We start from the raw sequence: 16,627 nt of genomic DNA, 5'->3' as shown, positions 1-16,627 counted from the left end.
GTGGGTATGCACCAGTCCTGGCCCCTAGCGTGGTGATGTTGACACCCTTGTAATCCTGCTGTTGATTATTAGATAGCACAGGCTGTTGCACCAGAAGTTTTTCATGGTAATACAGTGAGACCAGCTGCTCAGCAGATGTTGTTTTTTGTCGCTTCAGGCTGGAAGGGTTAAAGGTTCCTCAACTACTCCCACTGGGCACTCGCTGACCCCCCCACTCCACCCCCCCCCAGGCTATAGGCCTTTTTGTCTAACATCCTGCCCACCCCATTGTCATGTGCCTCAGCTCTGTCCACTCCAACACCTGGCCTCAAATTTGGCCAGATGATGCTTGAGCTGACATCCGGCTCAGATGTTGTTGTTGCCATGTTAATGATATAATCCTGATGTTTGGTCAGTGATACGATGGCCACTCTAATAAAAAGGATGTGGAATAATCATAATTCCTATGAGCTGAAATTTATAAATGAACAAATCTCTCAGTTCTGTGGAAAACAGACTGAGAATAAGCTGTAGATACATCTGTGCATACATCTGTGTATTTAAATACTTAGGACTAGTAATCATTGCAGGCTGTCAATATTATAAATGGTGAACTGTTGTGTGCTGTCTACGGGGATCAGCAACAAATGTGTCAAGATAAGTTCTGCTGATTGGTGCGAACTGGCAAACAAAAATGATTCAAAGTCTGTATGCGGAGTGCACAGCATAGTGTTTGATGGCTTATTTACAGTTGGCTCATAATGTCAGCCGCCTTTAAGATGCTGTAGATTTATAAGTAGCAGCCAAACATTTTGATCAATCACAGATAATTAGTGGATTATTTTATAACAGTCAGAAAAAGATTTTTTTGCTTGCATGCCAGTCTGTATAGAGACTCCTAAAGTGATGCTCATTTCTGTTGATCAGAAAAGACTGAACTGGTAAATTTGTACATTTTGAAAACAGCATCATGTAATACAAGTGAGTCAATAGGCTGTAACTAGCTAGATTTAACTTTACACACTGATAGGTATGTTGCAGGTGTGAAGCTGGAAAGTGACCCAAGAATACTGACCAAAAGTAACTAAATAAAACAGTAATTGAATTAATGCAATAGCTGGAGACTTGCAGTGAGAGTGATAGAGCAGGTGTGCATCAGTGTTATGTATTTATTTGATATCTGTAGTTTGCACTTAACTCAGGCTTACTCACTTGCTACCATATAACAAGCAACCTCTGCTCTTAGATATTAAGCACCAAAAACCCTTTTCAAAACTGATGAAAAGTAGGACAAATTAGAGCTCATTGAGAGAAGTCAAGACTTCTGGGTAACTCCACCCCCAGTGCTACAGTATTTATATTATTAGAGAGAGAGGGAGAGAGAGAGAGAAATTTTATTGGTCCTGAGAGAAACTACATTTTTGATTTTCTGATTAACAGACATATCTGACAACAGCTGACGACTGATAGTAATATAGAATATAAAAAAAAAATTAATATAAAATATAAAGTTATATCACCCTCCTTTGCTTATTTCCACCTTTGCTACTTTGTATGAATGGATGTATGAACGTTTTATGTAATATAAATGGCAAATCTACTTTAATTTAGCTGCTTTTATAGCAAAATTATTATGTTTTTCCTTTGTTTAATATAATTGGATTAAAATGCAGTTGAATTTGTTAATGTGCAGATATAGTTTTCTTTCTATATCTATATTCTATATAGTTGTCTTTCTTCATTTGATGTGACCACGTTTTGACTTTTCTCAACAGGTGAGTATATCAAGAATTGGAGACCACGCTACTTTCTGCTAAAGACGGATGGATCCTTCATTGGGTACAAGGAGAAGCCGCAGGATGCAGACCTTCCCTACCCTCTCAATAACTTCTCTGTGGCTAGTGAGTAATTATGAGGCATTGCATTTTAAAATTTTATCAGTGCAGGTTGTTTTCAGTGGTGGATCTTGTCTCTTTCACCGGCAGAACGAGAAGGACATTATGGATATGGAACATCTTGCACCTAAATTAGAGGACATCTGGGAATTCATTGACAAATTAAAATCTTAAAGTGGGTCTGCTTACATGGTGTTAATGTGCTAATGTGAATCTCGTGCTTTGATTGTTTGTCCACCTGATGGTCTGGCACAAGAAAATAAACGAATAATTACAGAATGGTGAAAAAATTCAGTTATGCATGGTTTCAAAATCTTTCAGTTCCTTGACTTTGATACTGATTTGAGAATGATGTGGTTGTGATACAAAAAATGTTATATCAGTACATCATATCATTATATCTAGAAAAATGTCCATTAAAAAATTGTAGAAAAACAAATTATTATAAAACTAAACGCTCCAGTCCCAGTGGCTTTACCATACCAAAACTTATTTAACTATGTATTAACCAGAGACTTATAATCATGTGTGTGTGCTCAATATTAAAGCATCTTATTCATCATCATATATTCATATATAGTTTCTGCAAGTACAGATAGTTTTAGGTCCTGGAAGTGAATTTTTTGATATGACATATATACAACATATTTTTGCATAACACATCGGGAACGGTTTATTTCACAAACAAATTTGTTGCTAAATGTACTGAGCTGGTGTAATTTATGAAGCACATTTTGGGTCAAAGTCCCATTTTTCTTCATGTTCTAGATATTTAATATCTTCAAATACATAAAAATAAGTTACTGAATTACAAAAACAAATCTTGTAAATTGAAACTTCATTATATATGTAAATCAAAAGAATATTAAATAAACACTGTTATTGGTCATTCAATAATGCCGTTCTTTTTCTATACACATGCCAAATGACCTAAAATAATGTTTTTACAAAACCAAACTAACCTACTTTAGATTGAAACACGCATTACTCAAAGAGCACACAGACAAAATTAATGCTATTCTAAGTGTCTCTTCGTTTACAGAAAAATAAAATAAATCATCTTGTCATATTCAGTGTTTTCAATGTGTCCCAACAGCATTTATAACTATTGTATTTTAAATGTTTTATAGATTCATTTTCATGACCGATTCAAATACATTATAAGTTTTCAAAGCTAATGTAAACATATTTTCACTGTTTTTCCAAAATGTGTACAGCCAAAACTGCCTGTAGTTGCAGAAACACCCATATTCATGAATTTTCAGCATGTCTATAATGCTATACAGTAGTTGTCAGTGGGCAGCCGGTGAAAGAAAGCCACTAGCATATGCAGCCCCTGCCACGTGCCTAGAAATAGACGCAGCACAGAGCGCTTGCGCGAAGGCTCCTGCATGGCATGCTGGGTATCCGGCCCTAGAAACTGGCTCTCGGACACATGGAGTGAGCTGCGTTCTCTCTCTCTCTCCAGCCCTCCATCCGTCAGGAGGCCGGGCCAGGTTTTAATCTAAAGCCTGGAAGAGAGAGGGGTGGCCATACATCCGGCCCGGGCTGCTTTGGCAGGGGAGAGGATTGCCACATCTGTTGCAGAAAGCTGGGAGGCCAGGTGGTTGTGGGAGGCTGATAGTCTAATGTGCTCTCTGAAATGGCATGCCTTTCTCCCCCAGCGGCCTGAGCTGCCTCTAGCCTGCTCGTCCGCCCGCCTCCGGACTGCTCCGACTACAGTCCCCTCACACAGACACACGCACACGCTGACCAGACCTGCACTGCCCTCCAGGCAGCACAGTATCCAGCAATTAGTCTTTTTAACAATGATTGCAACATATGACCAATTTGCCATTTCAGTCCCAGCAATTAGTTCAGTTTATCACATAGAGGTTAAACTCAAATGTAATATTTTAATGAAAGACAGAATAAGGTAATACAGTCTGTACCACCTTGCACTCCAAAGTGTATTTTCACATTAATTTTAAAGGTATATATACCACTTTTTTTTTGTTTTATTATCTCCCATCTGCAATTTGTGAACATTTGTGTGGTTCATTTTACAACTATTTCCAGCCTTTCTTTAACCCTTCTAAGTAAACAGGCATGTTTATTGCTGTGCCTTCAAGACATATATATTTAAATGGAGTCTGATTGGCTGTCTCATTTAAAAAAGCAGTATGGGCTGGAACTCTCTTCATAACTTAAGCATGGGTGGGTGGGACTAAGCTGCTGAGGGCTGAATAGGTAGATATGCATACATGTACTGGTTTTCATGAATTCACAAACAACTAATTTAAAAGATGCTGTTTTTGCAGCTTAGTTCACATGTATGGACTGGAAATGAACAATATGTTTTCAGATTTTGGCAGTGTATATATACAATATCAAACTTTTACTTTCCATGATATGCGCCCTTCGTGAAGCACATATGCAAAATTTGCATTTTTAAATGCAAGTTTGTTTCTGGAAAGTCCTTTGAAGCTAGTTGGTCCTAATTTGCAACGAAGCATTTGCCATGTTTGTCTCCTGATGTTTTCTGTGCTTGGCACCCTCTCAGCCTTATTTTAGACTTGAGAACGCCTTAAAAAGCTAAAGTATGGCACGATGGGTGGAAGTCACAGCTTCTGCGGCTGTTTAATTGGCATGCTCGCTCTCCTCTGTGACTCTTGCTCCAAGCAAAGCTCGTCATCTGTGATCCTGTGTGGCAAAGCAAACAATGCTGTCAGCTCGCTCTGCTCCGGCTCCTCCTGAGGTGTCACATTCCGGCTGCTGTGACCTTGTTTTTCTGCCTCGCAGCGGGCGCCTCCAATTTTCTCCTGCTGCCCAGGTACGAGTTGCCGTGCAGCGTGCCGCCTTGCGACCTCCGCGCCGTCACCATTAACCTTCGGGACCATATTTAGGCCGCAGCATTGCTCGGAGGTGGCTGGAATTGGCCAGCTGAGGGTCCTCATGACAGACCGGTGGCTGTGCTTCACCTGTCGTCCAGTCATTGTCCATGCTGCTGTAACAATGAGCTGGACTCAGATCACCTTTACTCCCCACAAGCAGAAATGCATTAGTGGCAGAAATGAGTGTCCGCTCATGGAGAAACAGCTGGCGTGGCAGACCTGAGCGCTGTTCATGCCACAGCCCTCCACGTTCTGCTCAATCCAGCTCCCTCTCCCTCTCCCTGTCTCTCTCTGCCTCATTCGTCTCTCTGTGGTGTTGTGTGCACCCCCCCCCCCCCCCCCCAGTGTCCCCTCAACTAACAGCCATTTGTTTTACCACACACCCCTGTTTATCACACAGGGTTCACTACAGTTGCCTGCAGCTGGCCACTCTGACCTCACTAAACATATAAAGTATGCTCTAGATTGTAGGTCAGCTTTCCCAATTTAGATCTTGTAGTAACCGCTCAGTATGGTCTTTAGCCTTAACAGTTCACCCGTCTCTCCTCTCTCCTCTCTTTCTTTCTCTTTATTTCAGAATGCCAGTTAATGAAAACAGAGCGACCAAAGCCCAACACTTTCATTATCAGATGTCTTCAGTGGACCACAGTTATTGAGAGGACCTTCCATGTAGACACTCCAGAGGAAAGGTGAGTCCAGTCTCTAAGGGGGGAAGAGTAGTTGTTAATTACAGCAGAAGTCCTCAGTTCTTATAAACACAGCTTGTCGTTTCATGGAGAAAAGCTTTGTGTGGAAAACGCAAACTTAAACAGGATGATTGTTCTATCATCGTTTGAAAAGCGAGCGTTAAAGATGCACTGGCCTGCATCCTCCAGCTGTTCCTTTCTTTCTCAGCAGGAGCCATGAGTGCTTAGAAATCCAAACAAAACATAGAAGCAGTGTATACTAGCTGGCTAGGAGGTAGAAAAGTACACACTGCCTGATAGCCATTTACTATGAGAAATTAATCACTGCAGTAATGGTATTGCACAGAATGGAATAATTTGAGTTGTGTAGTGAGTGGACCAAACTGGGTTTCTTTTTGAAATGGGAGATGAAGCACTGTAACTGACTTAAAATTGGAAAACTATAAAAAAGGAAAACTATAAAAACTGAGCACGTAATGTTGTATTTATAGTGTGGTGTCTCTCACTATGAAGCTGTTAAGTACAAGTTATTCATTTTGAAGACATCTATCTGAGGAGATTACCTGTAAGATAATCCACTTCCATAAGAAAAGGCAAAGTCAAAGAAAACTAAGTGAAGAAACAGGAGTTTAAAGAGGGATTTACTTCTTTAACTGTCACCATCAGATAAACCAGGGGTCAGCAAGATGGGGCTTGACAGCAGAATTAGACATTTAGGTAAAAATAAAATAATCTTTGCAGTGAAATAAAGCTCTGTTGATCGTTCTAACACAGTTTTAACAATAAATGGTCTTAAACACTGGAGTTAATGGATAACTGCTTATTCACCCTTTAACCCTGAAAACTGGTGCACAGAATGCTGATCACCATAGCAACAAATATAACAATCTCACCTAGCTAGTAGCTAACGAAAAAGCAAAGCAGATTTTCGTTTATAGGCCATTATATTTTTTTCCTATACTACTGTAGTACATTAATACCTACTAAGACATATTTACAGCCAAGATGGTAAAATGGACATGAAATGTTGGAGCTTCTAAAGTGGTTTGATTTTTGTTGAAAGGACAAAATGGCTCTTCTTAACATTTGAGTTGCCGACCCTTGAGATAAACCATACTTAAATCTTTTATCTTTGAGAGAGAGAAGAAAATCACATTCTACTCTTGCTTCAGATCTGAAAAAAAGACCATCCTTCCACTGTGAAAAGACAACTCAACACTGAGTCTAAAAGGATGTGTAGCTGTCAGGAAGCTCTTGCTGAGGATAGATGAAAAATGTGCAATTCAAACAAAGTAGCTGTTGTTGTTCTGAGAACAGTGGATTGACCACCCCAGAGCCCATATCTCATCAACACTGAAAGTGTTTGGGATCATCAGAAGCAAAAAAAGAAGCCAGCTTCTATGACTGAACTTTGGATGTGCAGAAAATATCTTTGAAGATCCTGAAGGCAAGTCTCCAGAAAAGAATGGAAGCTGTAATAAAGGCCAAGAGTGGACACTGTAATTGCTGAAAACTTTGATAGTATATTTAGTTGTTGAGGCTTCTGTGTAATTTTCTGTTAAAATATATTTTGCCCTTTTTTTCTAACTTTTGCACAGTACTGTAGATCAGGACACATATTTAACCACCCCAACACACATCTCGGTAGAAGTGAGTCTGCACATTCTGGCAGAAGGTCAGTGAACGGTAGGCTTGCTTGTGAGGAAGACGAGAGGTGGCAGCAGTTGGAATCATGCCTTGCTGTAGTTAGAGCATTTAAAAAAGAAAAGAAAAACACACTCATTATACTCTTGTCTGCACCCATTCATCCACACGGCCTTGAGAGAGTGTCTCTGGCTCTGAAGCTTCCTACAGGATTACTGATGCAGAATAATACTGGGATTTTGCAAAATATCTCAAATGGGTTTTCTGAAAGCCTGTGGCTCCTCTTTGTCCAGTCACTGCAGTGCATCTGAGGTCCCTCATAAGGTGACAGTCTTGGCGGTCTGTGTCTATAACTATGTCAAGAGTGACCACATACTTTCGATGCTCTGTCTGTGCCACTAAAGGTGCTGCTCCCACTCACCTAGAAAACATTTCTCAGATGTAGATTGTCAAGCAGCTCAAATGAACACAGACGGTGAAGTTGTTTGGTTTGACAGTGATACTGGACCACCAGGGGGAAGCACTTGGTTTGCCTCCGGCTGCCCCTGTGGTGGTAAAGATCTCATGGGAGGTTTGTAGAGAGATCCCTTCTTCCTGCTGAGAACAGCGTGCAATTTTCCTCCCCTACCAAGATTTTATTTTATTATTATTTATTTTATTATTATATTATTTTATTTATAAATAATAATAAAAAAGTAGAATAAGACTAAATAAACGTGAGGAACAGAACTGAATACTTCTGATATTCAGATTTAGAGGCACCAGAGAAAGGTACATTTAAAAATACATTTATCTGGTCAGTAAGCATTTTTTTTTACTCAGAAAAATTAGAATAATAACAAATAACACTAGATGTGCATTTCCTGAAGGAACTGCAAGAGTGCTTGAAAAGAGCTGCAAGTTTGTGTGTTTCTGTGTAGGTGAACAACACCTCCTTAGGAGTTCCTCCTTAGAAAGTTTCTGAACTGAAAACTGAAAAGGAGTTTGTAGGTGAAAGTTTAAGGATTTTAAAGCAGATTCCCTGCGTGATCAGCTGTGTCTGTGAGACTGAGTGGCCTGCCGTGACATCATCAATGTCCGTTAGAATTTGAAGTTCTGAACATTCCGCCATTCATTCTTATGGGAGGTTTTTAATTTTTAAACTTCATTTTATTAAAAACTACCAAACCAATCGACTCCAATACATAGCACAAGTCACAGTACTGAGACTTTCAAAACGCAGTTTGAACAGAGTCTGTGCGTTAAGTGATTCGGACTGGATTAATCACAGAAAAGTGTGGAAGAAGAATAAGAAGAAGTATGAGAGATAACAATAGAATGCTTTTTGAGGCGCTCTAATTAATACCGTGAATTTATGCATGTCAATGTTTCCATTTAACAGCTGAAGAAGCTAGGTATTGTGCTGTGTATTTTTGGAGTCGATCGGATTGGTAGTTTTTAATACAAGTAAGTTCATAAACCTCCCATAAGAATGAATGGCGGAATATTGAGAACGTCAAATTCTAACTGATATCGATGATGTCACAGCAGGCCACTCAGTCACACAGACACAGCTGTCCTCCAGTACCTGGTTTGGCTTATTAATAAACCAACATGTTAAATCAGCTGTGCTGGGGGGGATTTTACCAAAACTTTGCAATGTCTGGTGACGTCAAGGAGAACTCTGGAGCCAAACTTTGAGCTTCAGACTAGCTCACAACATTTCAAATGTTTTTTTTTCCTTTTTTCTTGTATTTATGTTTATATAAACACACATATTACAATAATTAAAAGAAAACATAAAAAATAGCTTTCTAACCAAAAAAATTATAATTTGTAAACAATTCTAAACATAGTGGAAATTAACATTATTACAAAATCCCAGTTGAAAAATAGACAATTGTAAAACAATGGCCAACTGCAAGTTGGAGCTTTTGGCAATCAAGTAGGTTTTGTATGTATCATCGAAAGGGAGAAAAATGGCATGAACTCTCAACAAGTGGATCTCAATAATACATAGAATTTGTCTGAAGGATTTACTGAAGAATTCAATCTAAAACATACAAAGTGAAGATTGTAGTTGTAGTTTGACGCTAATTGATATCGAGTGTTAGTGGAAAGTAGCATTAGTGGGTGTAATCATTATCAGTGGTCCATTATGGTGGTCCAAATGTATTACATGTATTACAGTGTTCTTGAGGTCATGTGGCACAGAACTGATGCTGTCCTTGATTCAACCTGATTTGAAGAATAAATGAAGATTATGATTTTGATACCATTATTTGTGCAGCCCTACTAATAATAATGCGCACCATTCAGCAGTAAAACAAGTAGAAGCTTTTTTGTGATGGTCGCAGACAAAACAGTATTGAAAACATACTCAGCCTCTTACTGAATTAGGTGGGAACCCTGATATTCATTTACACTAGTGACCACATTGACATTGACCACATAAAGTACTGATATATAGTTTTATCATTCATCTTCATACTGTGACCATGAATTTCACAATGTGTTGATGTCTTCCAAAAAGGGGCCAAAACAAGCCTCTGGTGAAACAGTGACATACAGCAAGCCTCTTTGAGATGAATTCATCATTATTAAACACACATGCTCAGCAGTCTGAATGCACCGCTGATTCTGTACAGCAGATGTGCTGCACAACAAATGAAAACTCAATGGAGGGAGACACTGTTTGCAGAGAAGGGGTGGCTATCCCAGTCACTTTAAATTATCCTGGTAAAGTGTCTGCTTCGGCTCTGAATGTGGCATCATAAATTACTGAGGTAATCTGCTCAGGCCTCCATGGGAAAGAGGGTCTATTGTTATGTTTTTTTTCAGAAGTTTCTGTGTACAGCCTGGTTCCTGAGAGCCGCTCTTGCTTTTGAAACTTATTTCAGCTCTTGTACGTGCTCCTTCTCTATAAATCCTAAGACTTTTGTAAATCTCAAAAAGCTGTGGTTTTCCAACAAATGGCATTTCTTGGATGCATCTTGTGTGTTTTAATTCTCGGTTGTGCATCTGTGTCTGTGTGTGTACTTTAAGGGATGAGTGGACAGATGCAATCCAGATGGTGGCAGATAAACTCCAAAGACAGGAAGAAGAGCGGATCCAGTGCAGTCCTACGTCCCAAATAGACAACATCGGAGAGGAGGAGATGGACATTTCCATCAGTCACCATAAACGCAAGGTACCACCACACCATCTGCTCACGCTCACTGACCTACATGTGCGTCAGGAGAAGATGATGGTGAAAGATTGTGATCAAAATCACCCTAAAGCAGCTGTACAAGACAAAAAGTAGTTTAGTTCATTAATATTTGGAAGCATGGTAGTCACAATATGGTTTACTGACAGTTCTCACAAATTCACTGTACTTCACTGTACTTGTATTTTGTCACATGACTCACATGTCCGTTATCTCTGCAGACAATGAATGACTTTGACTATTTGAAACTACTGGGAAAAGGCACTTTTGGCAAAGTCATTCTTGTGAGGGAGAAGGCAAGTGGAAAGTACTATGCAATGAAGATTTTGAAGAAAGAGGTCATTATAGCAAAGGTATGTTGTATTAGTTTGGTATTTGAATAACTAGAGATTAAAACACTTATAGTATATACTTAATATATGTTGAATACTACACCCCTCAGAAAGCATACAGATCTAAAAACAAATGGAATGATGACTGGTTAATCCTTTCATTGCTCAGAGCTCATGTCATGGAAAACCAAATTTCCCTTGACCAAAATTTTGATAGTATTAAGCTAAGTATATGCAAAATCACCATTTCTGTTGGGAGATGGAACTTTTGAAAATATTTTATTTATTTTTTTATGTTTTTGCATTTTTCCAGTGTTGTTTTTTAAAGGACCTTTTACATTTGACCTGAAATATATAGATTTCTCATAAATTTAAAGTTTTAGAGTCTCAATCTTAATGTGGATCCTTATTTTAGCCATGTCCCTGCATTTTAGAGAAGGGAGTGAGGATGTCCCTCATGGCCACATGGTGAGCAGTTAGATCACACTGTTTGGAAGTAAACGGGCCCCAAACATCTAAAAATGATTCTGGTACATTAAGAATTGTCACTACCAAAACTGAAACTGAAATTTTTCTGAAATTAAGTAAAATTTTTATGTTTTAATAAAAATATTATGATTTTATGTCTACAACTATTTGAAGCTTTGCTGCTTATATACTGGTCAGCGTTATAGAGTTCTGCTCAGAAGTAGCTAAAATTGTCAGTACCTAAACATTTGGAAAAGTTGTTATAATTGTTTTAGTAGTGATCAAATGGAATTAAGGGAATGGCATCGCTTAAGGCGAAAGGATTTTTCTCCAGTCTGAAATGTGTTTTTAACTCTAATCAGTGGAATGAGCCATATAGAATGATTTTCAAGGTTTTCTATCATGAAGCTTATACAGAAAGCATCATTAGAACAGCACACATAAAAAGAACCATTTTCTGAAAGGCAAAGACACATTGAAATAGTTCTACTAGTTGTTATAGTTCTGTATATAACCATTGCCTTTATTAGGTGTGCACCCTTTATAAAACCTTTAGGAATATAGCACTGCACTGAAATCATACAGAATGTATAGTTCATTAGTGAAATGTTAGGAGAGAAAATCAGGAGGTATGTCCTTTTCTTTGTTCTCCTGTAGGATGAAGTGGCTCACACACTCACTGAGAGCCGAGTGCTGAAAAACACTAGACACCCTTTCTTAACTGTGAGTGCACCTGCTCCCTAATGACTCTGCATACAGCACCCACACATACAGTAGTTGTTGGCAACTTAAAGCTTCACAATGCTCATCTAATATATAATTTTGTTCTCCCAAGAGCCTAATTATAATGCAGAGAATAAACTGTTATAAATTAGCAGCCCAAATGTAGCTGTACATCTGTTGAGAAGTCGCCAGCGAGAGGTAATTTCACTGACACTCCAGATGCTGTTGTGTGCCACATTTGATACACAGCAGGTTCAGAGAGAGAGAAAAAAAAAACACAAAACAATTTACCCAGCACAAGATGCTGCTACCTCTCCACCTTCACCTGATTTCAAAGTTAGCATCAAGGCCTGCAGTAAAGAGCAGAGCTTCTGCTTGAGTGTTTTCCCTTTTAATGTGCTCTTGGGAGAAGAATGTCACTTTTAGCATGCAGTTTGAAAAGATTCTTCTTTCTCATCATACGTTTCGATGTTTGCGTATGCAAAGACATATGCTAAGTTCTTGTGTGCTTTTTCTAATGGCGTGTCTCTGCCTGCTGTTTTAGTCTTTGAAGTACTCATTCCAAACAAAAGACCGCCTCTGCTTTGTGATGGAGTACGTCAACGGAGGAGAGGTATGTGCAGTTGTGGGTGCTCAGATCTCTGTAGAAAGTTGTGGTGGTTTGTGGTTCTTGTATGTTGATCAATGGTAAGTGACATTTGGAGTGGCTGAACTGTTCCAGTGAGCAGTGTTAGGTGTATTAACAGGGTGAGTGAAGTCAGAGAGGAGTTTAGATAGTGTTCTTGTGTCTTCTCTGTTCATATTTTGCTATTTATTCAAAAATGTTTTATCATTGATACAAAGCACACCCTAATTCATGCAGTAAGTAGCCAATAAAATGACAGCATTCAGCAGTTGGCGGCATTGCTGTGCTCATAGGAGTAGCTTTAGCTTGAGCAGTGAGTGCAACAATTGCAACAATAGGGAAGAATAAAATGTGAAATAGATCAAATGTCTTGAATGTGATACAGACTGCTGGTAGAATGATGGTGTAGTGTGATTGTTTTCTAGTATTATTATTTTATATTTTTACTGATATTATAGATATTGGTAGCAGTTTTTTGTTAGTTAACCACAAATCAAGAATTTTTTCAGGTTTTTCAACTGTTGCTCTCAACTTTATACAAACTCCTGCTGGATGTGTTTTGGTCATACAGATATGGCAAAGATGAAATTGATGACTAACAAAATTGGCTTAGCCAGAGACAACTTTGATGATTAAGGAGCATTGTGTGGTTCGGGTATTTAAAATTGTAATAATAATAATAATATGTAAATAAGTGGCAATCAGACATAAAAATTCATGAGCAGTGCACGTCTACTTAAAGTATAGAGTTATTTCTGTTGTTCTGCTGAGCTATTTAAGTATAATCATGTGCTGGGATTTATATTTAGATTTTTTATGCTATATTTCGATGTGAAAAAAGTGCAGTTCATTGTAAAATATCTGCTTTTCTACTTACAAGCACAAATGTGATTTTGATTGAAACATTAAACTCTGGACCTTTTCACTTGTTTCAGTCTTGAGCTATTGTTTTCTGTTACTTTGTGTGACCTCTGAACATCACCATGAACATTGTTTGTTATGATGACACTTGAAAATGTGACTTTTTTTTCTTCAAAAACCTGAAACTAATCTTTTACTGCTGGCGAAAGTTTGAGGTTCCTGACTTCATTGGCACAAGTCAGAGCACAGGGCGAGCATCTTCTGGGGCTCGGGTTTTGATAAATGAAATTCCACCATCAGCGGTGCTGTTTAATCAGGGAGGCGGCAATCTCGCTCTCATTCCCTCAGCTTGTAGTGTCACCTGCTCCCCCAGCCTGGTCCAGCCAGAGCTCCTCACCTCCACGCCACCAGCCCAGCGCAGTCTGTCCCCCTTTCAGCCTTGCCACATTCACAGCTGCCAGTGCGCTGATGAAGGCACACCTGTCCTCATCCACACCGCTCCATTCTACACCGCACCGCTCCGCTCCCTCTTTCCCCGACTGATCAGCGGGCCCGTTAGTGCTCCCCGGACAGCCATATTCAACCCCCTCCCACAGCAATTAAACAGCAAAGACTCCCAGCCAGGCTCCTGGGTAATTTGTAGAAGACGAGCTAGAGCAAAAAAGAGGGCCAAGTAGTTTGACAGAAACCCTTGACATCTGACTGGGGGAAGAGACAGGAGAGAGGGGAATACTCCCTAAAAAAAACTGAGGGAGATGATTGTGGGGGAAGGGGCGCTCCTGACACTTTGATGGGACGTTAGCCCGTGAGCGCGCTAGCGCTGCCTTTAACAAGATTGGTGTATTGATTAAAATGCTGATTTAACAGGCCGCGCCGGCCTCTCTCTGGAAAGCCGGGGATGATGCGCCAGCTGCTGTCTGGGTTCGTCGGGCGTCCTCCGAGGGCCCCGCCATCTATCATCTCAATATGGCGATGGGAGGCAGTTTGTGTTGTGTTAATTTCCTCCAATAAATCAGTAATTATTGCAATCCTGTCCCTGCTGTTTATCCTGCAGCTGTTTTTCCATTTGTCGAGAGAACGAGTGTTCTCGGAGGACCGCACACGCTTCTATGGTGCCGAGATCGTCTCCGCCCTCGACTACCTGCACTCCGCCAAGATAGTGTACCGGGATCTCAAGGTAAACAAAAAATAAATAAATAATGAAAGAGAGAAAGGGAAAAAAAGGAAAGAGGGAAGTAATCACATATTTTTGCAAAAGCCAGTTCCGGTTTCTGTGCACTGCTTTTATTTCAGCATGTGGCACGGGACATGGAAAATGTAATTAAAAGCTCTAGAGTTTGAAGCTTCTTTTTTGGGCAATATCAAACTCTGGCGGCTGTGGAAGATGACACAGTGTTTTGCTTGCAGCCTTGGACTGAGCTGGCGGTAGAGGCGCCAAGAAACTTGAAAAAAGACTTCGCCATTAAAATTGAAAGGTTGAATAGCTGGAAGTTCCTTTTTCTCTGCCATGGCATATGAAATGTAGATGGAGTAAATGGTTTATTCATACAGGCGTCAACATGTTCTCTAATCTGTCAGAACAAGCAGCGTTTCTGAGTTTAACAAAAGACTATCCCATACTGTTAGAAAGGCAATATGTACTCATTCTTTTTTCCCCTCCTCTCTGCTCAGTTGGAGAATCTCATGCTTGATAAGGATGGCCACATTAAAATCACAGACTTTGGGCTCTGTAAAGAAGGAATCACTGATGCTGCTACTATGAAGACCTTCTGTGGAACACCCGAGTACCTAGCGCCTGAGGTAATGAGATCATGGTCCTCCTCCACCTCACTGCCTTAGAAAGATACACCACACTCCACAGAATCAATAGTACTTTATACAATGATGTGATGGAATCAAGAATCCTTCTCTCATTCCTGCACTATGCTGTACTCAAAGTGCATGTGTGACGGTGTGAGGGTTGAAGGTTATGCCCTGTAGTGAAGTTTTCAGAGAATCATTGAATTATTCTATGTTTGTTATATTTATAAGTATATATTTGTTATATTATACAGCTATGACTGTGAGCTTTCTGTTTTTTTAAGCATCTGGGTGTTTTTGTGGAGTATCGATGTAGGGCATTTTGGAAATATTGATCTTTAAAGTATGTTATAGTCAGTGTGGTGCACCTACAGGTCCAGTGAATTATGGGTTAACACACCACAGTGCTATACACAATGAACTGGTGTAGGTTCTAGGGATGTGCTTTCTGACTAATTTGGATATTTGTGTATCCACAAGAGTTCATAAACAGATATATGGTTAACATTAGGAAGGGAAAAACAGGAAAATAATGACAAAGAGGCAAAAATCAGTAGCAGCAAGCAGAAGGATCCATTTAAAAACTCTTATATTACTCTAAAAAGCAGAGAGAAATCAGTAGTTTTCATGTTGGACGCCTCTGCAGATGTGGGCTAAAACTTCATCTAACTTGTTCAACACCTTGTGTTGATGCTGATGCTGATGAGAAGTCCTCATCAGCATCAGCATCAACACAAGGTATTTTCTCCTAGATGGAAGATGTGCCAACATGTTAGCATTTTAGAGAAATAACTTATATTTTCACTTATAGTATATTACCCACTGTGCTCCTGAGCAAGTCCAGAATGAATGGGCACCAATGGAGCTCTTTTGCAAATTCATTGTTTGCAAATGCCTAATCACTTTTCAAACAGAACACAGAACATTAAAAGCTGCAGTTTATAACTGCTTTTATGTTTTTAAGTGCTTTTGGACTTTCTTATAGTTATGTATAGTTATACTATTAGAAAGTTATAGGACCTGTAATGCCTCGTAAATTTATGACATCCGTGAGTGTGAGACGCTTTACTCAACCAACCAGTCTGCTTTTAGTTGAAGAAATGCTAGCGTCCTACAGTTCTAAACCTGTTACTGTTAAAGATACTGGTTGGTTTTCTTAGATTTTTAAAAAATTGAATACAGCTACCTTTTTCTAAAATTAAAGGAAGGTCCTGCACAAATGGTTAAAAATAAGTGAATTTTTTCGTATTCAGTCGTTATGCTCCATTCACCCTTATTCTTTGAGGAGTTAGTGTTTTACAGTCATGTTTCTGATATAATGGGAGAAATAGGAAATAGCCAGGCTCCCCTGAAACTGGTGTAACTTTACATACCTATCCTGATTTCACTTCTCAAAGCTCTCAGGGCAGAATTAGCACATTTTTAACACTAGGTACTTGCTGTTACCTATAACATACTGAGTTAACATAGCTACTTAGAACTAAGTAGTTGTTAGTGTAAATGAGTACAGTGTACCTTAACAGTTAAATCATTAAAATCAAGCTGATTTTAAAT

General features: G+C 39.3%; 2 protein-coding genes across 2 annotated transcripts in view; one reads left to right on the top strand and one right to left on the bottom strand.

Moving 5' to 3' along the window:
• Positions 1 to 16,627, top strand: part of akt3a (v-akt murine thymoma viral oncogene homolog 3a) — a 127,101-nt gene that overhangs the window by 94,538 nt on the left and 15,936 nt on the right. The window contains exons 3-10 of the mRNA XM_017690554.2: positions 1,755 to 1,880; positions 5,325 to 5,436; positions 10,102 to 10,246; positions 10,486 to 10,617; positions 11,722 to 11,787; positions 12,332 to 12,400; positions 14,328 to 14,450; positions 14,945 to 15,073. Coding sequence (XP_017546043.1) covers positions 1,755 to 1,880; positions 5,325 to 5,436; positions 10,102 to 10,246; positions 10,486 to 10,617; positions 11,722 to 11,787; positions 12,332 to 12,400; positions 14,328 to 14,450; positions 14,945 to 15,073 — 902 coding nt within the window. The remainder of the gene's footprint in view (positions 1 to 1,754; positions 1,881 to 5,324; positions 5,437 to 10,101; positions 10,247 to 10,485; positions 10,618 to 11,721; positions 11,788 to 12,331; positions 12,401 to 14,327; positions 14,451 to 14,944; positions 15,074 to 16,627) is intronic.
• Positions 10,224 to 16,627, bottom strand: part of sdccag8 (SHH signaling and ciliogenesis regulator sdccag8) — a 92,472-nt gene continuing 86,068 nt past the window's right edge. Inside the window, exon 18 of the mRNA XM_037538770.1 lies at positions 10,224 to 10,279. Coding sequence (XP_037394667.1) covers positions 10,231 to 10,279 — 49 coding nt within the window. The 3' untranslated portion in view covers positions 10,224 to 10,230. The remainder of the gene's footprint in view (positions 10,280 to 16,627) is intronic.

Source organism: Pygocentrus nattereri, chromosome 5, assembly GCF_015220715.1.
Source record: "Pygocentrus nattereri isolate fPygNat1 chromosome 5, fPygNat1.pri, whole genome shotgun sequence".
In the NCBI taxonomy this organism is placed as follows: domain Eukaryota; kingdom Metazoa; phylum Chordata; class Actinopteri; order Characiformes; family Serrasalmidae; genus Pygocentrus; species Pygocentrus nattereri.
Note: the sequence above shows the minus strand (reverse complement) of the source record. Positions and strands in the feature narration are given on the sequence as shown.